Source organism: Nelumbo lutea, chromosome 4, assembly GCF_056320005.1.
Source record: "Nelumbo lutea isolate HS-2025 chromosome 4, American lotus-T2T, whole genome shotgun sequence".
NCBI lineage: Eukaryota > Viridiplantae > Streptophyta > Magnoliopsida > Proteales > Nelumbonaceae > Nelumbo > Nelumbo lutea.
In genome coordinates this window covers 96,470,376-96,497,527 of record NC_142687.1, presented here as the reverse complement: position 1 = coordinate 96,497,527, position 27,152 = coordinate 96,470,376, and the positions used below count along the sequence as shown (strand labels likewise).

General features: G+C 39.6%; 1 protein-coding gene across 2 annotated transcripts; it reads right to left on the bottom strand.

Annotated features, from left to right (window-relative positions):
- LOC148862020 (SNARE associated Golgi protein family) lies at positions 1–26,780 on the bottom strand. 2 transcript variants are annotated; one of them, XR_016112217.1, is made up of 5 exons: positions 25,895–26,780; positions 23,595–23,831; positions 23,224–23,441; positions 10,471–10,991; positions 1–683 (listed from the first exon to the last, which is right to left on the bottom strand). XR_016112217.1 is itself a non-coding variant. In XM_088982070.1 (4 exons), exons 1-4 carry the CDS (start codon positions 26,156–26,158, stop codon positions 503–505), a joined length of 900 nt encoding a protein of 299 aa, XP_088838196.1. In that variant the 5' UTR covers positions 26,159–26,780; the 3' UTR covers positions 1–502. The 2 variants fall into 2 exon arrangements, 1 of the variants encoding a protein (XP_088838196.1); XM_088982070.1 differs by lacking the exon at positions 10,471–10,991.
- Positions 26,781–27,152: the final 372 nt, after the last annotated feature.

Genomic DNA, 27,152 nt, shown 5'->3' with positions numbered 1-27,152 from the left:
TTACAAACACACAAAAATGACCTTGTGATTTTAACTTCGAGAACTTAAGAATTACACACAAAATGTAAATACATTCATCAACAGTTAAGACTTAAGAGACTTTCAATGGGATAAGCGCCTTCCAATTTTAAGGCTTAATTTCTCTTTTTTTCGGCTCACCCTGACCTTGTGAAGATGAGGATGGTATGTTCATATCCAATAGTAATTTGCTTCGCTGCTGCTCATAAACCCATACACCACTAGCATATATATATACACTTGAATAACCATCCCCCTTTTCCCCATAGAAAAAAAACAAAAAAAAAAAAACAAAAACAAAACAAAAACAAAAAATAAGATGTGGCATCAGTAACCTCCATGCAAATATGCAATCCCTGTTGATCCCAATGACTGGCAGCACTCTGTGACGTAGAAATATAGCACTAAGCGCATGTACTTGGCTCAGGAATACATTTCAACTAGGCATAGCCAGAAGACATCTCTGCCACTATCAAAACCAAGCCTACTCCAGCAGTGGCTCCTCTTCATCCTTAAGTTCCTTGAGCTGGCGCTTTGCATAGAGAGTGATTGTTGCAGTCGCAGCAAGGGTTGCAGAGAAACCAAAAATGTTGATAATGGTCTGCTGCGTTGAGAGGGATTTCCGGCCATGTGCCGCATCCGCCAATGTCCTTATCATAATGCCACTGTTTTGCAGAAGTTGAATTAAACAATCAGCTTTTGGTATAAAAGGAGGAAACAGTCATTTTGTCCTGATTATGCACTCCCTAAAGCACACAAAAACACATGGGCAAAGAAGAATAAGATCTAATCAAGTATTGAGCAAAACAAATACAAGCGAACATGAGTATGCTACCTTTGATCTAGTGACTACATGTTCAGGATATTGACAAGCCTCCCACTCCCATATTGCCCTTGGAGATTTCATATCAACAACCCACTCAATGATGGCATTTCTCTCGCTATATCTTTCTCACTATTTTGAGATCTGAGCATTTGGTTTCAAACTTTGCTTAAACAATACAATCACCTATTTATCTCCCCCACCCCCACCACCCTCAAGCAACACCCAATCCTAGTTTACTTCCGTACTTGGTGCATTGATTAGGAAACATTAAAAGTGATCCATCATGAAAGAATAAAACGTTCAGAGTAGAATTAAAAGATAAAAATTAAAAAAAAAAGGGGGGGAGGATAGAGTCATATGAAGTTAATACAAGAGAATGGCCATAAAACAAACAAACAAACAAATAAAGGGATGGAAAATCTTTGGTTATATTGAGTGCCATTGAGATATAGAAGAGAGAACATGTCTGAATGCGTCAATTGCAAAGGAAATGAGCAAACAAAATGAAGGGGCGGAGCCCTTATTCTGGTTGCAGTTAGAAACAGGACTCTGAGTAATTAAACAAGACTAAAAAAATCAATGAAAGGGACAAAGCCCCTGATTGACCAAAATTCAGAAAAGCAGAAGAGTCCTCTCTCTTTCCTGGATTGACCAAAGTTCCACAAACAGCAGAAAGACATGATTCATATAAGCACTGTAGTATGGACTCTCATAAATTGATAAAATGTTCTTGTCAGACATGCGTCAGATTCCAACACCGTGGGTTCTTGAGGTACACCTCTATGTAACATTTTCCTTTTTTCTAACTTAGCATAAAAGAATAGCTAATGTAGATGATGAGTGCCATTTTTCATCACTAAAAAATAGAGAAAACCTTTTAGATCATTTTCTATTAGAGATGTAATGTTAAGATTCACAAACTATGAACTATTTTAATAGCATAAAAGCTTCTGTAGATGTGTCCACGAGTTCATGTTTTTTCATCTTTCCAAGTCAGACTCATGGACATATGTCAGATTCCAACTCTTGTCTCCATATCATGGAGACGCAGAACTACAAATAAGGTTGGATAGGGGTGAACATTTGGTTTATTCAGTTAAAAACCGAATCGAATTAACCAAAATTTCTAACAGGGAAAACCTAACTGAAACTGAATTAAGCTAAAACTGAAATAAACAAACCAAAGTTTTTGGTGATTTCGGTTAATTTGGCTTCTTCAGTCAACTGAATTTTCAAATCTGAAAAATAAAACCAAAATACCCTAAAACTGAATTAATCAAACCAAAATACCCAAAAACTGAAAAAACCAAAACCAAAATTTTTGTTTCAGTTCGTGTTTTAAACAAATAATGTTCACCCCTAAGGTTGGCTGCAAAAACTCTTCAAACAAAACGGAATGGTCAAACAGGATTCATGTAGTTAACCCATATAGTTGGTGTTAGTGTCGACAGTACAGGGGTGTTTTGGTCTTTTGGTTTATCTAGTTGAAAGTGAAAGGTCTTCTTTATTCAAGTTTAAGTTATGTATCCCATCACTTATAAGGGACAATACTGTCTTTGTGTAATTCAATCTATTCACTATAAATACAAACTGGGTCGGCTAGAGTGGGAGACTTTTCCTCTACTGCCGAACCCTTCTTTTTCTCATACTTCACATCTGAACTGAATAAGATTGTTTTACATGGTATCAGAGCGAATATAACAAGTTCAGATCTGTTCATTTTTTTTTCTGATTTACCCAGTTTTTTTTATTGCCCTTTTCTCTAGGGTTTCACAGATTTCTCAAGAATCACTAGGAGATTAAGGGAAAGGCTGCAAAGGAGTGATCGTTTTTCTCTGTAGGAGGCCTTCATGCCTTTGGTTTGTGATGCGGTGATTGTTTGTGGTGATTGGTAGGAAGCTCTCTATTCGATGGTACGAAGAGAGCAGGTCGGGTGGAACAGTGTTCAGTCGAGTACAGGTTGGTTCTATAGTGTGCAGTACAGGTGTTCGATTTGATGGCTGATTGATTACAGCTCTTGTATTAGGTTTGTGATGTGTATTTGAAGAAGTCGGTGGTGCTGAAAGTGAGTTAGGGTTTTGTGGTGGTGCGTGGAGTTGTGCTGAATAGTCGAAGGTGAATACTTTGTTTATAACAGTGATTTCTTTGTGATGTGAAGTGAATTAGTTAAGATGGCATCAACTAGAGATGGAAATGACAATAAAACAGGTGTCATGATTTCTCTACATTATCTAAATGTTCAAATGTCATCTATTAAGTTGAATGGTGAGAATTATGTGCCATGGGCCATATCTGTGGAGATGTTTTTAAAGGCCAAGAAAAAGGTAAAACATGTAAGAGGAGAAACCCTCTTTTGACTCTCTAGGGTTCAGTGATTGGGAACAGGAGGATGCGCAAATCATGATCTGGTTGTGGAATAGCATGGAACCTAAAATCAATGTGAATTTTATATTCCTATATACAGCTAAAGAAATCTGGGACCATGGTAAGAAACTTTACTCTAACCAAAATAATACTACTAGAGTATATCAGCTGTACCAAGAGTACTTTAATCTAAAGCAAAGTAACCAAAGCTTGGAGGAATACTATGCAAGCATGAGGAATATCAGAAATGAGCTTAATGTGCATCATCCTCTGACTCCGCATGTTCAAGTTCAGCAACAACAGCAAGAGCAACTTGATGTAACAAGGTTCCTAGTGGGTCTGAAGGCTGAATATGAACCTGTTCGGGCACAAATATTGAGGGGGTCAGCTCTTCCCTCACTTGAAGAAGTGTTTGCCAGTCTTCGGAGGATATCTATTGAGTCTACAGAGTCTTCTTCTCTCTCGGACAGATCTGGTTTTGTGGTGACTAGAGGGGGAGGTCGTGGAAATAGAGGTGGAGGTGGTGGTCGTGGGTTTCTAGGAAACCGAGGTGGTTCTATGTTTAATCGTTTTGGTGGCCGCAGTGGTGGTCGAGAGTCAGGGGGAGGTCGTGGTAGAGGAAGGAGCAATGCACCTAGAAAATGCACATATTTGGACTAGAGGGGCACACTGTTAGATCATTTCGTGATTTACATGGTCCACCCAACACTTTGGATGAAACGATGTCAGGTAGATCATTTCGTGTTCAGCCATGACTCAAAAGATGAGAAAATCTTGCTAGTGGTGTTGTGGATGATATTGTCATAACTGGGAATGCCAATAAGGGGATTGTCAAGTTGAAGAACTTCCTTCAGGATCACTTCAACACAAAAGATTTGAGTAATCTAAAGTACTTCCTGAGAATAGAAGTTGCAAGGTCAAGGCATGGAATTAACCTATGTCAAAGGAAATATGTCATTGACCTACTTGAAGAAACAGAGTTGTTAGGTGCTAAACCAGTAGAGACACCTATGGAACCAAATGCTAAGTTGAGTGTGGATGTAGGTGAGGAATTTGATGATCCTGGAAAGTACAGGAGGTTGGTGGGAAAACTTAACTATCTGACTATCACACGGCCAGATATATCATTTGTTGTAAGTATGGTGAGCCAGTTTATGCAACATCCTCGAATTCCTCATTGGGAAACAGTTCTAAGAATTGTTAGGTATCTGAAGGGTGCTCCAGGTCGTGATCTACTATACAAGAGTGGAGGAACTCTTGAGATAGAAAGATATACAGATGCTAATTGGGTTGGTACTATATCAAACAAGAGATCAACTACAGGATATTGTACTTTCCTTGGTGGCAATCTAGTAACTTGGAAGAGCAAGAAACAAACAGTGGTGGCAAGGTGCAATGTTGAAGTTGAGTACAGGGCTATGGCTCATACTACATGTGAACTAGTATGGTTGAACAACTTGCTACAAGAGATGGGATTCTCAGTTGACAAACCCATGAGATTATATTGTGATAACCAAGTTGTTGTACACATCTCTTCTAATCCAGCCTTCCATGAGAGAACAAAGCATATTAAAGTCGATTGCCACTTTGTAAGAGAAAAAGTGATTAGTGGAGTGATAACTACATCTCATGTGAGCTCAGGAAACCAGTGAGCATATCTTTTTACAAAGGGATTGTCTCGAGGCAGGGTAAATTACATATGTGACAAGATGGGACCATATGGCATATACTCTCCAGCTTGAGGGGGAGTTTTAGTGTCAACATTACAGGGGTATTTTGGTCTTTTGGTTTATCTAGTTGAAAGTGAAAGGTCTTCTTTATTCAAGTTTAAGTTATGTGTCTCATCACTTGTAAGGGACAATACTGTCTTTGTGCAACTCAATCTATTCACTATAAATACAAAGTGGGTCGGCTAGAGTGGGAGACTTTTCCTCTACTGCCAAACCCTTCTTTTCCTTCTTCTTCTTCTTCTTCTTCTTCTTCTTCTTCTTCTTCTTCATACTTCAAATCTTAACTGAATAAGATTGTTTTACAATTGGGATAAGGCTTGGATGACAATGATGATGATGATGGTCTGTGAAGTCATAAGCCCTAGTTTTGTCCTATAACCCTTATCCTATTTGGCCTTCCCCTTGCTCATTCAAATCCTTCACCTAGCATTACTGCATGACCTAAGGAATTCCTCTCAACCTCTTCTTTCTCAACCACTAAAATTTTGTTTGAATATTCTGGGGAAATTACCCATTCCTCCTAGGTATAAGTTTTTTTTTTTTTCTGGTGCTGCATAAATGGCTTCCTTCCCTTAAAGAGCTCAGTAAGGTTTACTCAAACTGATTCTGATTTGCAATTTGTATTTTGTAATTCTGCTTTGGAAACAGTGGAACGTCTGTTTGGTGATTGTAATTTTGCTTCAGCTATTTATTTAGCCTCACCATGGAACCTTAGGTTGCATGTTCATGCACAAACTTCGTGGTTACAGCTTATTTCTGGCTCAATTCATGCTTCACCAGATAAAATCCATTAATGAGGTCTTAAGTTAGGTAGCCTATGCTGTCTATTACATTTGGTTTGCTCGGAATGAGAAGATATTTCATAACAGGTCTACTGCTGATTGGATTATTTATCGGGTTATTCTCTCTTTTCTTCCACTATCCAGGTGCAAACTGTATCAACTGAAAGTCTTCTCATCCCTCCTGTTTTAATTGTTAAATATTCCTCCTGCTACACAATATATTCTTTTTATGGATGGAGGAAACTTGTATCTGATGTAAGCTGATTTAAATTCATTGTTTTTTCTCTTCTGATTGCTTTTTATTGCATGCTGCAAGAAGAAGGTTTTCTGCTGATCGTAGTGTGGTTGAAGCTGAAACAATGTGGCACAGTATGGAAATGAAACACGTTGAGAAATGCTTCAAAGAAAAGAGCAGAAGTCGAACTAGCAAGAAGAAGAATTCTTCACTGAACAATTAAGAGAAAATTCAATATAAAAAACTGTCTTAGCTTTTCCCCTAGCTACTCTTTATATAGGCATACACCCTTATGGATCCTATTCCTAATCTGAAAACACTCCATAATAGAATCCTACTAAAACTCCTCAAAAAAGAAAGTATTAATTGAGCAATCCTAATCTAAGAAAACACTCCATAATAGAATCCCACTGAAACCCTTCAAAAGGAAAGTCCTAATTGAATATAAATTCAAAATCCTACTATAATGCTAACTTGGTAAAAACGAACTAAGATAGAAACTCTGTAATGGTGCCAACTTGGTAAAAACAAACTAAGATAGAAATTCTATGGCGATGCTATATCGGTAAATATTTACTAAGCTAGGTTGGTTGCATCATCTATACTTCTTATGTGTCTTGGAATGGTCCCAAATTGCATAGAACTTATTGGCCTTCTCCTATACTGCATCATCCTCCCCGGGTTGGGGAGAATCCATCCTCGGATTCAAATCATCATCTAACCGATCACCAACATATGGTACCAAGTGTTTGACATTGAAAACATCATGGGTGCATATATGGCTGGGTAGCTTTAGTCTATAGCATTCTCATTGATGACTTCGACTATCTCACATGGTCCAACCTTCCTTGGCGCCAGCTTTCCACATTGCCCAACCGATAAGAGGTCCTCTGTTAAAATGGCACATAGTCTCCTGTATCAAATACTACTTTCCTCCCTTTTCCATCAACATATTGTTTGTATTTAGCATTGGCTACCTCCAGCTTGTTGTGGACTTCTTCATGGAGGTTCTTAAGCTTCTGTACCATATCATCAACCTCAGCCTTGTCATGAATTAGGCTTGGCCAAGTACTAGTAGCAAGGTCAAGGACGCTACGAGGGTTGGCCCCATATACTACCTCAAATGGGTTGTATCCGGTACTCCTGTTTTTGGATCTATTGAAGGTGAACTCAGCTATTGCTAATAAGAGATCCCATTTTCGTTCATGGCTAGCTGCAAGAGTTCTCAAAAGATTCCCCAAACTCCTATTGACTACTTCTGTTTGGCCATCCGTTTGAGGACGATATGAACTACTGAATTGTAATAAGGTACCCATTAGCCTCTAGAGACTTCTCCAAAAGTGTGATATGAACTTGGAGTCTCTATTTGAAGTAATCAAAGATGGTAAGCCACGGAGTTTGACAATCTCCTTGAGGAATAAACCAGCAATAAGTGAGGCATCCATTGTCTTCCTACATGCTACAAAGTGAGCCATCTTTGAAAATCGGTCTACAACCACCATTATGGAATCTACCTGTCACCGAGTACGTGGCAACCCAAAAACGAAGTCCATAGATATATCTACCCAAGGTCCTTTAGGAACTGGGAAGGGCATGTATAATCCAACATTGGTTACCGTTCCCTTAGAAACTTGGCATATGTGACAATGCTCCACAAACCTTGTGATGTCTCTCGTCATCTTGGGCCAAAAGTAACTTGTTGAGATGAGATGAATTGCTTTGTCTCGCCCAAAATGTCCTTCATTGTGAAGCTCTTTGACTATTTTCAGCCGCCATGAGCAATTCGGTACACATAGGCGGGTCCCCTTGAATAGGAAGCCATCATATATCACAAAGTCCATCCTACCACCTGCTTGCACTTCCTCTATGATACCAGCAAAATAAGGGTCAATCAAAAATAATTCACAAAAAGTATCAAACCCCAGTACCTGTTCTTGGAACGTGGATAACATGGCTCTCCTTCGGTTGAGCGCATCCACAACTTGATTGTGCACACCTGACTTGTGTTTTAGCACAAATGAATATTCTTGGAGGTATGCTGCCCATTTAGCATTCCTTGCATTCAACTTATGTTGGCCCCCAATATGCTTAAGTGCCTCATGATCTGAATATAAAATGAACTCTTTATAGATGAGATAATGCCAATACCAGAGCGCTTATACCACAGCATAGAATTCCACATCATAAGTTGAGTAGTTAAGGCGTGATCCATTCAACTTCTCACTATAGTAGTCTATGGGCCGGCCACCTTGGTTGAGAATAGCATTGATTCCAACCTTAGAGACATCGCAATCAACCTCAAAGGTTTGCTCAAAGTTGGGAAGGGCTAGCACAGGTGCAGCTGTCAACCGTGCCTTAATCTCAATGAAGGCTCTTTCTACTTCAGTGGTGAACACAAAATTGGTTGTAGCCTTCATACAATCTGTGTGTGGTTCCATAACAGTGCTGAAGTTGTTAATGAATCGACGATAGAAGCTTGCAAGACCATTAAAACTTTGTGCTTCAGTAAGTGTTTTAGGGATGGGCCACTCAACAATGGCACAAACCTTCTCTAGGTCTACAAAAACTCCTTCCCTTGAGATGGCATACCCAAGGTAAGACCCAATCTGTGGCAATGATACACTTCGTCATGGTTGCATAAAGTTGCTCCCCGCGCAAAATCATCAATATATCTCGAAGATGCAACAAATGAGAGTTCATATCAGTGCTATATATGAGAATATCATCAAAGTATACCACAACACATTGACCAATAAAAGGCTTGAGAACTTGGTCCATGACCCTCATGAATGTGCTCAATGCATTGGACAAACCGAATGGCATCACTAGCCACTCATACAAGCCATCTCGTGTCTTGAACGCTGTCTTCCACTCATCACCGGGACAAATTTCTAATTTGATGGTAGCCTGATTTCAAGTCCAACTTAGAGAACACCTTGGCCCCAAAAAGCTGATCCAACATGTCATCCAAGTGTGGAACCGGAAATCGATATTTGACGGTTATCTTGTTAATTGCCTAGTTGTCAACGTACATCCTCCAAGTGCCATCCTTTTTGGGTACTAATAAAGCGAGAGTCGCGCATGGACTCATACTGTCTCATATGAACACTTTAACAATCAGTTTATCTACTTGCTTTTGCAACTCCTCATGTTCAATGGGACTCATTTTGTAATGGACCTTGTTAGAAAGACTAGCATCTGGCGTTAAATCTATGCAATGTTGGATATCCCTTAATGGTGGTAATCCTGCCGATAAGTCCTTGGGAAACACATCACTAAATTCATCAAGCAAAGGCCTCACCTTCTCTGGAGCCTCCACACCTTCTAGCTCAAGCCCCTTGTTAATTAAAGCATACCCAACACTGGTCTCTTTTAAGGCACTTGTGAATTCGGTCATGGAAAAAAGGCTAGAACCCTCCTCGGGTTTCGGTTTAGGTATAGTCTCTTGTGATGGACATAAGGTCAGCCTTTTCCCTTTAAACTCAAAAGAGTAAGTATTCTTTCGTCTGTCATGGACTACGTAGTGGTCAAATTGCCATGGCCGCCCAAGTAGCAAACAGCAAGCATCCATGCATACAACATCACACCACACATGATCACTATAATTATTGCTAATAGAAAAGCTCACTAGACACCGTTGTGTGATTGAAACCTCATTCCTTTTTTTTTAGCCATGCAAGCTTGTAGGGGTGAGGGTGTTGTTGATTTTTAGGTCCAACTTGTGGACAGCTACTTCCACTATAACATTCTCACAACTCTTGCAATCAATTACAAGGCTTGCAACTTTCCCACCCATAATACATGTGGTGTGGAAAATATTATTTCTTAGCCATTCTGATGATTCATCCCTAGGGGTTAGGAATGATCGTTGCATCACCAAGGCCTCTCCCACATCCCATACACCATTTCTTTCTCAAAGGTTTCTTCATTATAAGAGTCAAACACAAGTGGGGCTGAATAGTCAAATACTTTTAATTGGGTTTCATTCTCGTCTTCTACAAACATCGTCCCTTTTTTTTTATCACGGTATCACCCCTCACATATTCAATAGCTTTATGGCCGGGTTCATCATACTTCTAATTGGGTTTTGATTAGGTCTACGCCTTTGGTTTTGGTTCAGCCCACGAGACTGTGGCTGATTTAGAGGTGGGTTAGGATGATTATATGGGGGTGGCCTAGCCACATTAGTTTGGGTTCGGCCCAATTGGTTAGGTCGGCTACTTTGTTTTTCTATGGTTAAAGCATGTTGATGTGTCATATAAACATCATAGCAATCAAATAGGTCTAATATATCCCAAATATTTGGTCTTAGTCCACCTATATACCTAGTCACCATTTTTTTTTTTATCAATAATATACGTAGCCACCAATTGGTCTTTAGTTTCGGCCAACTCATTCCGGGCCACTAACAAATGAAACTTCTTTGTATATTCATCTACTGTATCAGTTCCTTGCTTTAGATTTTGCAATTCTTGATAAAGTAAACAAATATAATTATTGGGTAGAAATTCTGACCTCATCTTTGCCATGAGCTTCTCCCATGTCTTAATCTTTTCCTTGTCTCTTCTCTTACGCATAACCTTCAATTGATGCCACCATGTTGCTGCTCGTCCTCTAAACGGAGTGGTTATTAAGGACACGATTTTATTGTTCGAAACTTCCTTGAATTCAAGGACTTCTACTATGAAGAGCCAATCCATGAATTCTTCTAGAGTCATGCCTCCCTGGAATTTCGGGATCTCAACCTTGAGACCTGCTTCCCACCGTCTCTGATCACCACCCACAACTACAAATGATCTGGTTGCTTGCCTTGATGATGAAAGGGAACATGTGGAGATGCTTGCATCGGAGTTGTTGTCCCCTGTTTCTGACCGGGAATGCAGCGATTTCACCTCCTCAGCAAGTGCCTCGACTTGTCTTCTCAACTCTGCCATCTCTTGTGTTTTGTTGTTGAGCTCATGCTCCATGATGTGAGCTACTGGTTTCTTCTTAGGAGCCATAATCCGAAGAAGGATCAACTTGGGCTCTGATACCAACTGGCACAGTACGAAAACAAACACATTGAGAAAAATTTCATAGAAAAGAGCAAAAGTTGAACTACCAGAGAGAAGAATTCTTCACTGAACAATCAAGAGAAAATTCAATATCAAAAACTATCTTAGCCTTCCCCTGGCTACTCTTTATATAGGCATACACCCTTATGGCTCCTATTCCTAATCTGAAAACACTTCATAATAGAATCCTACTAAAACTCCTCAAAAAGAAGGTCTTCATTGAGCAATCCTAATCTAAGAAAACACTCCGTAATAGAATCCTACTAAAACCCTTCAAAAAGAAAGTTCTAATTGAATATAAATTTGAAATCCCGCTATAATGCTAACTTGGTAAAAACGAACTAAGATAGAAACTCTGTGATGGCGCCAACTTGGTAAAAACGATCTAAGATAGAAATTCTGTGAAGATGCTATATCAGTAAATATTTACCAAGCTGGGTTGGTGGCGTCATCTCTACTTCTTATGTGTCTTGGAATGGTCCCAAATTGCATAGAACTTATTGGCCTTCTCCTGTACTGCGTCACAATGGTCATCATCAAAGGTTTCTAATTGGTTGCTTCTCACCATTGGGATGATATTTTTCTGTGCTCAGACTTGAAGTTTTTTTTTTATCAATAACACTTTCATAATTCATCAATAGAAGATTTACAATAGAAAGACAAACACGCTTATCTTCCAAGAGCAACAAAGAACCTCAAGAAAAGGAAAAAAGGAAAGAGAAAAGAAAGAAAACACACTAAAGTTACAGCTTGGCCCAAAAAAGTGAATCCCTTTCTGCCCCTTGTTTAGCTAAACCGTCAGCTAGGGAATTAGCCGATCTTTTAACCCAACGTATCTTAACTTCCATCTCCCGCACCAGCCACTTGAATTTCCTCCCCTCATTATTGTACTTCCATAAGCCATTGTGATCTTTAATCAGCCACCCTATCACCACCTCTGAATCCCCTTCAATTAAGAGTTTCCTGATGTTCAACTCCTTAGCTTTTTGGACTCCTTCCATAACTGCAAAGATCTCAGCTCTAAGGGAGTCACCCACTCCAATTGGGCCTGAGAACATGGCAGAAATGACCCCATTTTCATCCCTAAAAACACCCCCAATCCCCGATTGTCCCGGATTTCCCCTGCTACACCCATCAAAGTTTAGTTTCACGAATCCACTAAGTGGAGGGGTCCAAGCCACACTCATTACTGACTTAGTTTGTGTGCAACTTGCAATTTCACCCCACTTCCTCAACATGTCATCCACAATGTAATCTGTGAAAAGCTCCAAAGATTTCAGCCACTGTACCGCCCTAATATGAATGATAGCCCTCAGATCTGCTGCTCCTCTCTGAGCTTCTGAGAATATCCTGGAGTTTCTTTCTTCACAAAGTGTCCAACATACTACAGCCCTTAGTCCTCTCCACATTGTCCTTCCCCTTTTTATCCGCCACCTGAAAAAAGAAGGGGAAAAAAGGCCTTGCAAGTCTGATGGGGGGTTCCAACTACAACCAAATAGGGACAAAGCCTATTCCCAAATTGACCTCGCAAAATGGCAAGACACCAGTAGGTGAAAACCAGTCTCCCCATCCTCTTTACAAAGAACACACCACTGAGGTGACAAACAAGTATTGGGTCTCTTCTTTTGGAGTAAATCACCAGTGTTGATTCTTTCCAGATAGGCTTCCCAACAAAAACTACCAACCCTAGGAGGTATTGCTCTACACCAAACCTCATTAACAGGAAAAGGAGGGAAGGTAGGACTGGTGTATTGACTTAAGACTTTGAAGAAAGAAGCACAAGTAAAAATGCCATTGGGAGAAGGTGTCCAAATTCTAGAATCCACCCTAGTGGGGTCTAAGACAACGCTATCAAGAATTGCAATAAGGCTCAAAATAATGTCAAAGTCTGAGTCCCTCAAATCCCTTCTTAGACCCAAGTTCCACCCAATCCCAAAATGGAAGAGGATGGGGTGGTAAAAGATGAGATTGGCTCATTTTTCAAATCAGAAAGAGCAAACAAAGAAGGAAACTGATCCTTTAGAGGGGCACTCCCCACCCAGGTTTGTTCCCAAAATTTTATGGAGTTATCGAAATTCAAATCATACCTGATATTAGGGGAGAAAACTGGTAGTAGGTCATGAATAGCTTTCCAAGGAGAATTGCTTGTGGTCCTAGCTCTGATTTCAGCGCCCCATCCATTATGCTCCAGCCCATGAATACTTGCCACTATTCTAGCCCAAAGCTTCTTCTCCAAGGGGAATCTCCACAACCACTTTCCCAATAGAGTGATATTCCTTCTCCTAATATTCCCAAGCCCCAAGTCACCACATGTCTTACTCCTACAAACTATCTCCCAGCTCACTCTATGACCCCTCTTTTCCTCTTCTGGTTCCCACGGGAAATCTCTCATTAACTTCTCCAATCTATTAGCAACCTTCACTGGGATTTTAAACACCAACAGGAAAAAGAAAGGTAAATTAGCAAGAGTAGCCTTAATAAGAGTAATTCTCCCACCAAGAGAGAGGTAGTTCTTTTTCCATGACACCAGTCTTTTTTCGAACCTTTCCACCACCGGGTTCCAAAAGCTCTCTCTCATGGGATTATCCCCTAAAGGCAACCCTAAGTAGTTCAAAGACCAACCCGAGACTTCACACCCCAACACTTCAGCACTCTCCCTGATCTCTCCCTCCTCCAAATTCACCCTCACAACACAACTTTTCCCAATGTTAACTTTCAAGTTGGATATTTGCTCAAACAGTTGTATCACCGACTTCAAATTCCTAATAAAGCTCACATTACCGCCTTTACAAAACAGAATCGTGTCGTCAACAAACTACAAGTGAGTAAGAGGGGTTTCCACCCTCCCAACTCTCCAGCCTCTAATGTTCCCCCTAGAATCTGCTCTGTGAATCAATTTCCCCAAACCTCCGCAATTAGAATGAACAAGAAAGGAGAAAGGGGGTCTCCTCGTCTTATACCCCTACTGGTTGGAAAGAAGTCTACCACTGTCCCATTCACTAGCACTAAGTAATGACAATTCCGGACACAACCCATGATCCACTTACACCATCTAGCCCCGAACCCAAATTTAGTCAAAACTTTCCTCAAACTTGAAGTTAGCCATCCAATCTCTTCAATCTCATTTTATGCTTCCTTGGCAACAGTTGCACTTGTTTCATCATATTTGCCAAATTATCTCTTCCTTCTCAAATATTTTTTTGATAATTGAAAGTTAGTTTCATTAATCAAATAGAATAAGACTTTTACAAGCATCCCTTAGAGACGCACAAGGTGCAGCCTCTCCTAATCATTGCGAGAGATCAAACAGAAAGATTACAAGCTGCACAAAATAATCATTACAAAGCATTTTCCGACCTACCAACCCAATGGACTCTAATTATCATGTTGTTAAGCACTTGACTTTTTTATAAGATTCCTATAAGGCTATAACTCCAAATGATTGAATATTGAGTCAATAGCCAGCCCACAATCACTTTAGAGTCCCCTTCAATTAATAATTTCTCCACTCCAAGTTGGTTGGCAATCTGAATCCCTTGTACTACAGCCAATAAGTCAGACCCTTGTAGAATCCCCTATTCCCACTAGGCCTGAAAACAATGATATAATGTTGCTATCCCCATTCCTCAGGATCCCTCCTATGCCGGATGGTCCTGAATTGCCTTGATTGCTTCCATCAAAATTCAGTTTAGTAAATCCTCCAGAGAAGGAATTGAAGGAATCTAGGGATTTCAGCCAATTAGCCCTAATTAAAATACATTCCTTCACTACTGAAAAGTATCTCCCCTTGTCTTGAAAAATTATAGCATTTCATTCTTCCCAAATGGTCCACAAAGTGGCTGATCTAAAACATCTCTGCATGCTTCTCCCTCTTTTTGTTGGCCAAACAAAAGGTAGATGGATTAAATAACAATTTTACTTTTGTTGGTTGGTTCCACCTACATTCAAACAAAACAAACATCCAATTCCGCAGAGTTGCAGCAAAGGAACAAGAAATCAATAAGTGGTAGCAATCCTCACAAAGTTATCCAATAGTAACTTTGTAGGGGTTAATCTGGAGGAAGGGGAACTCCATAGATTCGTTGAGATTTTGGGGTGTGAGATTAGAAGTTGGCCAATTAGTTGCTTGGGTCTACCTTTAGGAGGAAACCCTATATCAGAAGGGTTCTGGAAGCCAGTCATTGAAAGATTTGCTAGGAAGCTAGCTCTGTGGAAGATGAATTATATCTCTCTAGGTGGAAGGATAACCTTGATTAGAGCCATTTTGGCGAACCTCCCTATTTACTTCCTTTCAACCTTTAGAATACCCTGTAGGATAGCAAGGAGATTAGAGAAATACATGAGAGATTTCCTCTGGGACCCAGGAGAGGAGAGGAAGGTTCACTTGATTAATTAGGAACAAGTTAGAAAGCCCAAGGATCAAGGGCGTTTGGGAATAGGAAACCTTTCAGTTAGGAACTCGGCTCTGTTAGGAAAGTGGCTTTGGAGATTCTCTTTTGAGAGGGATAGACTATGGCACAAAGTCATTGAGATTATTCATGGGTTGAATGGAAATGGTTGGGATGCAAAAGTGGCCCCTCATGTTTCTTAAGCTTCTCCTTGGAAAGCAATTCATGAAATTTATCCTACCTTCCTTAATTCCATTCGACTTGATGTGGGACAGGGCAATAAAGTTCATTTCTGGGAAAACCTTTGGGTGAGAGAAATCCTACTTAAAGATCTTTTTCTTGATCTCTATACTTTGTCAAACCTTAAAGGGGAAACTGTATGTAATTTAGGAACTCCTGGTCCAAATGGGGTTAATTGGAATCTGGACTTCAAAAGAGAGGAAAGAAATTGAGATTGGAGAGGCAAAAAATCTTGGTTGGCAGCACCAGGTTTCTATTATATACTAAGGCAACATAAATAAACAATAAAATTATGTAAAAAAACACAGTACCCCTACGGCCAATAATACACCAAGTATTAACAGTTTTAACAGAACCTTTAGGGAAAGAGGAAAAAATCTCTAAGAAAACCAACCTTTGGCACCAAACAAGCTTCATAATCTTCAAACCATGTCATTTCATCATTGTTCTTCTAAAAATTCATTTACCACAACTCTACTTAGGCCTAGCATAATTATATAGGTCTCCCTTTACAAAGCCTAATTTCAATTAGGAAACTGAACAAAAACATCTTTCTATTACTTCAAAACAAAAACAAACTCATAAGCAATAAGGACACTTGGACAAGGAATTAGACTCTAATAACCCTCTATTAACCCCACTACAACTAAACAATAAAAAGCAACTCCAATATAGGCCATAAATTTAGAAAGATTGAAATACTTTAGTACATTGACACCCTACTAATAAAATGGCCATGGCTCTTCCAACACACGTGAAATTTTCAACACCTTGGTCTCAATTCGATTAATGACACCAAAGTCATAAAAAATCGACACCTCAGTGGTTCCCCATTTTAGGGTGTTACTGATCAACAAAGTTCTTGATCTATCATTAACCATATAAGAGACAATATGACTGTAGAGAAGATGGGTCGAATGGCCCATAGGCTGTTACTGTATATTATCTTTATGTTCTTCTCTGTAATGGGCCTTATTCTCGGCCCATACTCTTTTATGTTCCTCTTTTGTAATTTCTTGTCCAACTAAGGACCTCTCCTGTAATTACTAAAAGATTAACTTAATAAAAGTGTATTAGAGAGTTAGAGGGAGGTTAAGTTCGAACTCCTCATCCTCTAACTCTTCTTGCTGCAGCTCTCTCTTCTTCTCTAATCTTCTCTTGCTAGTTTTCTTTGTTTCAAACACAGTCCCTATTTCTAAGACTGTTTTTCAACTTGGTATCGGAGCAGGCCATTGCTTGGCGTGTCCCTCATGTGGTTCTAGTTCAGCCAACTACATGAGGAGGTTCTAGGGCTGAAAGTTTACAGTCATCCGCTTGATTCTTGGAGGTCATTGGAGGGTTCCCAAGCTTCTACACACTTGGAGAAGGGTTCGGTGACTAGGAAGAATCAGAGAACAAGTTGCTTTGCCTGATTTAAAATCAGAGAAAAGGGTTTTCGAAGTCATCCTAGAGGACAAGTGTTCGGCCTGGTTTATAGTTCAAACAAGAGACTCTCTTACTGTAAGTCTTTGCTCAGTTGTTTCTGGGTTAATTTTTTACTATTCTAGACTGTTAAAAGTTCGAAGTTTCTTTGGAAACAATATAGCTATTCGGCTATCCTCTGGTTTGATTTAATCCAGAGATTTCTGGGTTGTTTTTCATTTCTTTTCTGGACTGTCAAGTAGCCGAAATACCTCTAGAATCACTACTGTTGAGACTGCTTCATTCGGCCACTGTTGCTGGACTGCTCCTACTCAGAAATTTCTGGGTTACTTTGGAGGTCCCATTCAGCTGATTATTGGGTTGGGAAGTTGCTAAGACTGTTTTAAAACTAAGTGATACTAGTCTCATCTTCATTCCAGCTCCTTCTTGAAGTGGTTTCTTCAGTTAACAGTGGGCTGTTAAGTATTGCACACTGAGTGTTTGACAAAAGGTCTCTTAAGGACTGTGGTCTTTTGTCTTCCTCTTTGGGACATCGGCTGTTAGAATCTGAAATACCTTGTGATTGGAGGTTGTTAGGTGTCCTTTTGAAGGCTGAAACAATAAAGAAAGAACTACCACCGAACTTTGCATGATGGATTTCTCAAACCTTGAAAACAAGAATGCTGCTGAATATGGGCAGATTTTGGGAACCCCAACCGATTCTATGCTGGCTGTAATTACAGTCAAGCTTGATGGGACCAACTACTTGGCTTGGTCACAATCAGTGAAAATCCATATTTGTAGCAAAGGAAAATGGGGTTTTATTTCTGGGAGCAAGAAAGCTCCTTCAGAGGATGATCCATCTTATGAGAGATGGGTACAAGAAAACTACACTGTGATTGGGTGGCTTGTGAACTCAATGCAGCCACAGATCAGTCAACATTATCTGTGGATGAATTCGGCTAAAGAAATCTGGGATAGTGTTGCAGAGACTTACTCCTAGAAGTTGAATGTTGCTAGAGCTTACAAACTGAGAAGTGATGTGAAGAATCTAAGACAGGGGGAGAAATCACTTGCAGCATACTTCTCAACCTTAAAATCTATATGGCAAGAGATTGATTTGATAGAGACTGTGACTTGGGATACCCCTAAGGATGCTGAAACATACAGGAAATTGGTTGAACGGAATAGGGTCTTTGAGTTCTTGACAGGGCTGAATTCTGAATATGATATTACAAAGCAAAACATCTTGTCCAATGAAGATGTTTCATTGTCACAAGCATATACTTTAGTCAGCAGTGAAGAAAGTAGAAGGCAAGTGCAGGTTCAAGGAGTTGGTATCAATGATCATTTTGCAAATATGGGAATTAAACCCAAAGGGATTACAGAAGCTCACAGTGGCATAGGAAGGAAGGAAGTGGTGTGTGAATATTGTAAGAAGTCGAAACATACAAAGGACAAGTGCTAGAAATTGCATCCCAATCTTGTACCTATCAGATTCCAGAAGAATAATGATAGTAGAAAGACAGGAAGTGCACATGCAGCCACAGGCACAGATACAGAGGTTGAATCTACCAGTGCACAGTTGGCAGCCATGAAAGTTGAATATGAGAAGTTTGGAAAGATGATCAGTCAGCTTGAAGGTGCATCTTCATCATCCATCCCTTCTGTAGTTCAGCCACCATTGCATTTGCTCACTTAGGTATAAGGGCTTCCGCTAACCATGCATCCACCTCAGGTAAACACAAAACCCCTTGGATCATTGACTCAGGTGCTTCTGATCACATGACCAACCTTTCCACTTTATATGTTTCATATGATTTACTTCCTGGCCGTGACAAAATCACCTTAGCTGATAGTTCTCTTGCCCCTATTTCCAGCAAGGGAACTGTCAAGGCTACAGACTCCTTAATCTTATCTTCCACTCTTCATGTGCCTAAATTAAATACCAACTTATTATCTGTAAGTAGCCTGACCAAATCATTGAATTGTTGTGTAACTTTTTTCCCCTCTCACTGTGTGTTTCAGGACCTGAAGTCTCAGAAGGTGATTGGGAGTGGCCATGAAGCGAATGGAATATACTTGCTCGACACCCCTGGCCAATGCTTTGATCATCCCAAGAATGTTGCTTTTGGTTCTACTTTTTCAGAGTCTGTTAGTCAAATTATGTTGAGTCATTGTCGGTTGGGTCATTTACCTTTTTCTGCTTTAAGCCATTTGTTTCCAAAACTGTTTAAGGGAGTCAGTGTGTCCAGTCTCAATTGTGAGTCCTGTCAGTTGTCAAAGCATTGTAGAAAAAATTACCCTGTGAGCAATAAAAGATCATCTTTTCTTTTTCATATTGTGCACTCTGGTGTGTGGGGGCCATACCATTTATCCTCTATGGGGGGTTATAGATATTTTATCTTGTTTGTTGATGATTTCTCTAGATTCACCTGGATATACTTAATGAAATCCCGGGATGAAGTCCCAAGACTTGTGAGGCAATTTCATGAGCTTGTTCTGACTCAATTTGGTACCAAAATTAAGGTTTTCAGATCTGACAATGCAAAAGAGTATTTTGAGAAGAGTTTATCCTTGTATCTTTCTGACATGGGGGTTATTCATCAAAGCTCCTGTGTTAGAACCCCTGAACAAAATGGAGTTGTTGAGAGAGAAAATAGACATATTGTTGAAGTTGCAAGGAGCCTTTTGTTTGCCTCACATGTTCCCACAAGATTTTGGGGTGATGTTGTACTTACTGTTACCTATCTCATTAACCGTATGCCATCCAGGGTACTAGGGTTTAAATCCCCCTTCAGTCTTCTTCATCCAGACAATGATCTCTTCCCAATTCCTCTTCGTGTGTTTGGCTGTACCTGCTATGTTCACATTCCAAGTGTGTAAAGACACAAGTTTGAACCGAAAGCCCACAAATGTATCTTCCTTGGTTACTCCCCCACACAAAAGGGTTATTGTTGTTTTGATCCAAAGACTGGCACCCGACATGTCTCTATGGATGTTACCTTTAATGAACTTTCTCCTTTTTATGGTTCCTCTCAGGATGGACATTGTCCACAGGGGGAGAGTCTGTCACAAGTTTTTGCTCTTCCTCTTCCTGTCCCAGTTGAGTCTCTTGACAAACCTGTATCCTCACCAAATGAGTCAAAGGAGGATCAATCACTTCATACCTCTTGTCCCAGGGACCCTATTTCTTTACCCCCTCGCCCTATCCATAATCCCAAAGTGTATCAAAGGCAGAGATCCAGGAATGAGCAAGTGATTTCCTTTACAACAGATGAAGCTCATACATTCCCAATCACAGATGAGATAACAGGTACTGCTTCAACTCCTTTGGAATCATCTTTTCCAGACCTTGATGTCCCCATTGCTGTTAGGAAAGGGAAGAGGAAATGTACTGCACACTGCATTTCCAAACACCTTTCATATGACCTGCTTTCTCCTTCATACTTTGCCTATCTTTCTTCTGTTGCTTCTAACCCCATTCCTAGGTCTGTCTCAGAAGCTCTTGGGATTCCAGAATGGAGAGATGCCAATGGAAACCGAAATGGATGCTCTACATGCAAATGGTACTTGGGAGGTGGTGGATTTGCCTGAAGGGAAGGATCCGGTTGGGTGCAAGTGGGTTTTCACCATTAAATACAGGGCTGATGAAACTATTGAGAGGTACAAGGCTAAGCTTGTTGCAAAAGGCTACACACAGACATATGAGATTGACTACCTAGAGACTTTTGCCCCTATTGCCAAGATGACATCTATGAGGGTTCTTTTATCTCTGGCAGCTCACTTTGATTGGTCTCTCTATCAGTTGGATGTAAATAATGCATTTCTGAATGGTGACTTACATGAGGAAGTCTACATGTGTCTTCCCCCAGGGATGTATGGGAAATATATGCAAGGAAAGGTATGCAAATTGAAGAAATCTCTTTATGGTCTTAAACAATTTCCTAGAGCCTGGTTTGAGAGATTTAGAGTTGCACTTGTTAAATTCGGCTATGTTCAGACACAGTCGGATCATACTCTATTTGTGAAGAAAAGTAGATCTTTAGCAGTGTATCTCATTGTGTATGTTGATGACATTATAGTGACTGGTGATGATGCCTCTGGCATTCTGGCTCTTAAGTCTTTCCTCCATACAGAATTTGAGATTAAAGATCTGGGGGAGTTGAGATACTTCCTTGGCATAGAAGTTGTCAGATCCAAGGATGGGATCCTTATTTCCCAAAGGAAATATGTTCTTGATTTATTGTCTGAAACTGGAAAACTGGGTGCAAGACCAGTTGCAACTCCCATTGATATGAATCACAAACTTTCAGCTACAGATGGAACTCTGTTGGAAGACAAAGGGGTTTTTCAGAGACTTCTTGGTAAGCTTCTGTACCTGTGCATGACTAGACCAGATATTGCGTATGCTGTCAGTTGCATTAATCAGTTCATGCATGCTCCTAGAGATACTCATATGGCAGCAGCAGAACGGATTTTGTGCTATCTGAAAGGCTCTCCAGGGAAAGGAATCCTATTTACCAAGCATGACCACTTGAAACTTGAAGCCTATATTGATGCTGATTGGGCTGGAAATATGGATGACAGAAGATCTACTTCAGGATATTGCAGTCTGGTGGCTGGTAATGTTGTCTTTTGGAGGAGTAAGAAATAATCTGTTGTGGCCAGATCCTCTGTAGAAGCAGAGTATAGGGCCATGGCACATGGGGTCTCGGAATTGTTGTGGCTAAGGTCCTTAATGGAAGAACTTGGGATTGATCATGACAGACCCATGATGTTGTACTGTGATAATCAGGCTGCCATCAACATTGCTCACAACCCGGTACAACATAATTGAACCAAACATATTAAAGTTGATAGACATTTTATTCGAGAAAGAGTCTCCTCCGGAGAAGTGTGCCTTCCATTCGTTACTTCTGAAGGACAATTGACAGACTTTCTCACCAAGGGCATTTCCAAGGCAAGACTTCATCATGACACTGGCAAGCTGGGCATGATTGACATCTATGCTCAACTTGAGGGGGAGTGTAGAGAAGATGGGCCGAATGGCCCATAGGCTGTTACTGTATATTATCTTTATGTTCTTCTCTGTAATGGGCCTTATTCTGGGCCCATACTCTTTTATGTTCCTCTTTTGTAATTTCTTGTCCAACTAAGGACCTCTCTTGTAATTACTAAAAGATTAACTTAATAAAAGTGTATTAGAGAGTTAGAGGGAGGTTAAGTTCGAACTCCTCATCCTCTAACTCTTCTTGCCACAGCTCTCTCTTCTTCTCTAATCTTCTCTTGCTAGTTTTCTTTGTTTCAAACACAGTCCCTACTTCTAGGACTGTTTTTCAACTATGACCTAACAGGAGGTGATGGTAAGAAAAATGTAAAGGAGATTAGCAAGTTCATGGTTCTCAAAACCAAGCTCAACTCTGGAGCACTATAATGTTATGCTACCTTAAGCTCCATATACAAAAGCTTTAAATTGTGTTATGAGGTTAAATTTCTCAGCTTGATGAATGTAATCCTAGTACAAGGTCCTTTAGACACTCCAAAAACAGAACATAAATCAATCAATCAAAGGCTATGATCAAATCATAGGGCACTTTCAGACTGCTCCAATTGCAGTTTCTAAACTAAGGATGTTTTACAACTAAACTGGTGGAACATTGTGTAAGCTACCTAGCCTAAAATCTGCCAATAAGAATTATGGTAAAGGGAAAAAAAATGAATCACAGCCAAGTAAGAATGTATCTTTATAGAGATCAAAGAGAAGCATCATTAAACAATATTTCACTCATAAATGAGTACATTCAGTTGCATAACAGAACCAACAGATACAGTCATGAACTTATACAAGAGGTTCTATAGGAAAGATAAATCTGGAAACTTGACCAAGAGGAATGCATCAACCGTTTCCTTAAACGCACAGACTCAAAGAGTTGCAGCATACAGTTACCAAAGTAGAATTTAAGGGGTTGGCTGAAAGATGAAATGACAAGAAGAGTGCACAAAATTACAAATAGGCCATTGAGCTATTATAACAATGGAATTTACCTTTATCAACTTATAACAATGGAGTGTCCATGTTATCAGATCAGGATAGGATTTTTGTTCCACTTGACTATATGCAAAATTTGTTGGCTAAATATTTTATACTGAAAATCATTTAGATGGAGCATTAAAGGTCATACCTGTAAATTGTAACAAAAACTTCAGGTACCATTCCTACCAATGACCCCAGTATGTAAGGACCATACTTGATGTTTGTTGCAACTACAGCATAATTCAAAATAAGATATGGAAATGGAGAAATCCTCAGTAAGGCCACTGCTCGAAACTGATGGAACCAATCTCCTGCACCAGCTAATCTTATAAATTCAGCTCTCTTCGGTGATTTCTTTAACCACCTCTGCATAACCATATATAGTGTTGAATTAACATAATTACAATTGAAAAAAAAAAGAAAAAGGAGAAAGAACAGAAAGAAAGATCTGGTTTGAAGATACTAACTTAGATTGTAGACAATAAAGAAAACAAAATTAAAAAAAAAAACGGTACTGACTTGGATTTTATGATGAAAGCAAGAACCAATAAAATATGGCAATGATACACCCACAGACACCCCTGCTATGATTAGCAAGAACCCAATACCATATCCAAACGTAATCCCAGCCACCCACATAGAAGGTGTAGATGGCAACAATAGGGTAGGAAATAATGCCACAGAAGCAAAAAGTATAACCGCAAGGACAGGTGGACTGAATGTTGCCATCTCCCAGTCCAAGATTGGGAAAATTTCCTGCCAAACATCACAAATCAGAGAATCATCTAAAATGCAGAAACAAAGACAGAATTAAAGGAAGAAAAAAATATATAGAAAACACTTTCTATTGCAATTTGTTGAAACAAACATTAAGCATCCAAAAACTAGTTTTGATATTGAGAAATGGTTACCAGATACCAACTACATATCATCCATGGTCCAATAACACAACTTTGAAACATAGCAAATAAATACCAATAATTGTCAAATGAGACTTCTGGATTTAAGGTATATAAACTTTTAGCAATTCAAGGACAAATGCCCGATCTACTTAGACTCATAACTCACTCCAGCTAAGAGAAATAGAACAAGGTATTGATAGAGAGAAAAGAGAGAGAGAGAGAGAGAGAGAGAGAGAGAGAGAGAGAGAGAGAAATAGAATAAGGTGGGAATGCCAAATTTTCCAATATAGAACTAACTACATTATATACTTCCAAATAACTTTCTATGTACTTGCAACATTTAAGAATATACAACTTAAAAACTAGCACATGATTATTTTGAGTAAACTTTTAAGAAGCAGAGGTCTGAGGTAAAACACTAGAAGCTTCTATTGAATGAGGCATAAGCTTCAAGGAGAGAGGCTCAAGCTTCATTAGATCTATTCTTTTCATAAGAAGAATGCAAAGAAGATGCTATCCTCCTATAGACAAGGACCATATGTGTGTTAAGAGCTTTAAAAAAATTAACTGCATCCTTGCAAATCCTTCAAAGACCATAAGAAAGCTCGTGATGCAAGTAAAAGCTCAAATGGATTTGAAAACTCTAAATCACCCAAGAATATTAAATAAACTCGGGCTAAACAAATTGCATACAGATGAAAATGTTAGAACTGGTATTTAACGTAGGCTTGGTTGAGAGATACATTTCAAATTAATATATGAAATTCATTTTCTTGACATATGTTATCTCAAAGTGTGATATATGTCGGCATATGCCTTGTTTGAGCCTAAGGAGTCAGGACATTTTCCTTAAGCTTTGCTTCTTGTGAGTGTAGGACTAGGCACCTTTTAAGCACTGCTTTGAAGTCCTTTAAAAATCCCAATTAAACTTGCATAGGCTGTGCTTGTTTCTCCTTAAAAATAGATGTAGAAATTTCCAAGATATTTCAGCTATTTTTTCTACCTTTCTACAGTTAAAATTGTTTTCAGCCCTTTCCAATTTGTTTTGACAAAAACAAAGTTTTTTGCTTTGAAGGGAGCAAAAACAAATAGCTGAAATATTTCGGCCTGAAAAACTTTCCATCCATTATGTGTCGAAAGAAGTAGAGACACGGTGTAGTAGAACCAACATAATGTTACATGCTAATTTCCAAAAGAATGGTTCTTGGTTATTCATAAACACTTGAATCGAATTCCATGAGCACCCTTAACACCGAGCTAACAAGTAACAACAATTTCTCAAAAGTCAAAACAACATGCCATTGTCTTAGTAATACCAGTAAGACAAGCATATGAATCGATAAGGATCAGTTTGAAAAGAGTACAAATACAATATGTACAGTACAAATACATACAAAACACAAAGGCTTGCACTCTACATATTTGTATTTGTACTCCTTCCAAAATGCGCTTAAGGGTTCTGATCCGTGGCCAAAATATAGGAAAAAAAAGAAATACTGCATATTATCCAATAAATAGAGTTGACCGCTACCTAGGTGTATAAGATTGGGAAAGTAATTCATGAACTCCAAATTCAAAAACTTGGCATTAGCAATACTGAATGAAAAAAAAAAACTAATGAATAACCCAATTTGGCTAGCCCAATGCAACCGCATAACTATCAAGAATTGCACCAAAAATTGGATAAGTAATACCGGCAAAACAAGAACAACAATAGGTTTATTTAATTTCTAAATTTTTGTACCGACAAGAAAATCAGATAAAGATTTTATACTTCAGCAAAACTATCCTCAGTTACAATTATAAGGCATACAAAAGCTACTTCCTGGGCTATCTCAGAGATATAATCAGAGGAAATACTTGTCTTAAAAAAACAAAGCCACACCAAAATATAATTTATTTGCAATAACAACCAACCTTATCGAGGACGAAAGGGACAACCCAAATGAGACATGCTGCGGAGAGCAACCCCACACAAATGCCCGCTAGAATCACCTTCGCCCACCACCACAATGATCTGCCCCATAACGATCTGCACTTAATAGAAGATGAAGGCTCCGTCCTTTTGAATTCATTCACTTCGCAGTTATTCGAGCATTCCAATCTCACATAATCCCCGTTTCCCTCCCCAACTTGCAGCTTCAGTTCTGGACCCACGGCATCATCGGCATTATACGCCATCTTTCCGGCGAACCCAACCAAGCTCGAAATTTCTCAAATCCCAGAGAAGCAAACCAAATATACATAAGAAACGAAACTGAAGAAGCCCCCAACAATAAAAACGAGGGGAGGTTAGTAGTTAGCCATGGTTCTCCGAATCTGCATTTGCAAAAGAAACCCTACAGCTTACAGGGGAGGAGGGGCAAGACACTAAAAACAACAGCATGAACCACTTTCGCTTTTCACGTCTGTACTCTGTAGAACGCGAAACATTGGAGACCAAAATAGAAGCCACTCTGGTTCGATCAGAAACCGGAGTAGACTTCAGCTCCAGATGCCCGGAAATCGAACAGCATCTAATGGAATGCTCAAGCGTTAGAGGAATCAAGGAAAAAAACCAAAAGTGTAAATACCGTAAATTTAGAAAGAAGAAAAAAAATGACGATAACATAAACGGTAGCTCGCAAGGAAAAAGAACTAGAGAAAACGAATGACTGATAGAGAAGAGTGGTTGGTAGACGAAAAATTAAGTAACTAATCGAAACAAAACGTAACGCAATACACAAAATACGAAATAGGAAATACTCTCTCTCTCTCTCTCTGTGCGACTGTGCCTTCGGTAGTTCGGAAAGGTTGGTGAAGCAAAGTTATTACCTTCCATTCCAGATATGAATGATTTTTGTGCGCTCCGCAGGTAACGCGTAGCATGAAGACCACCACGCTCCTTGCTGCCATGACACGTGGCAATTCAGAAATTAATCGTCAATGACACGTGGCAACATAGATAGCTGAGTCTTGACGTGACTCAACCGTCAAGTTTGTATTTTTTCCGAAAAACATAGACATCTTCCTCTAAGTGTAACCTCTAACCCTAACGTTACATACACCGTTAGGGCCTACGTTACATATGAGCCAAGCCTACGGACTGCACCGGAAACCTATTGAATACCTACACTTTTCCCCACGACGACGGTGAGGATCGAGATGCACTACAGACAAAGTTGGAAACGGTTGC

Excerpts from the sequence above, each read along its gene's own strand:
- LOC148862020 (XM_088982070.1), bottom strand. The coding sequence starts at position 26,158 with ATGGCGTATAATGCCGATGATGCCGTGGGTCCAGAACTGAAGCTGCAA. Across the intron at positions 23,832-25,894 it reads TCCCTTTCGTCCTCGATAAG|GAAATTTTCCCAATCTTGGA; the intron begins GTTGGTTGTTAT and ends GATGTTTGGCAG. Across the intron at positions 684-23,223 it reads GTTTTTGTTACAATTTACAG|TGGCATTATGATAAGGACAT; the intron begins GTATGACCTTTA and ends TCTGCAAAACAG.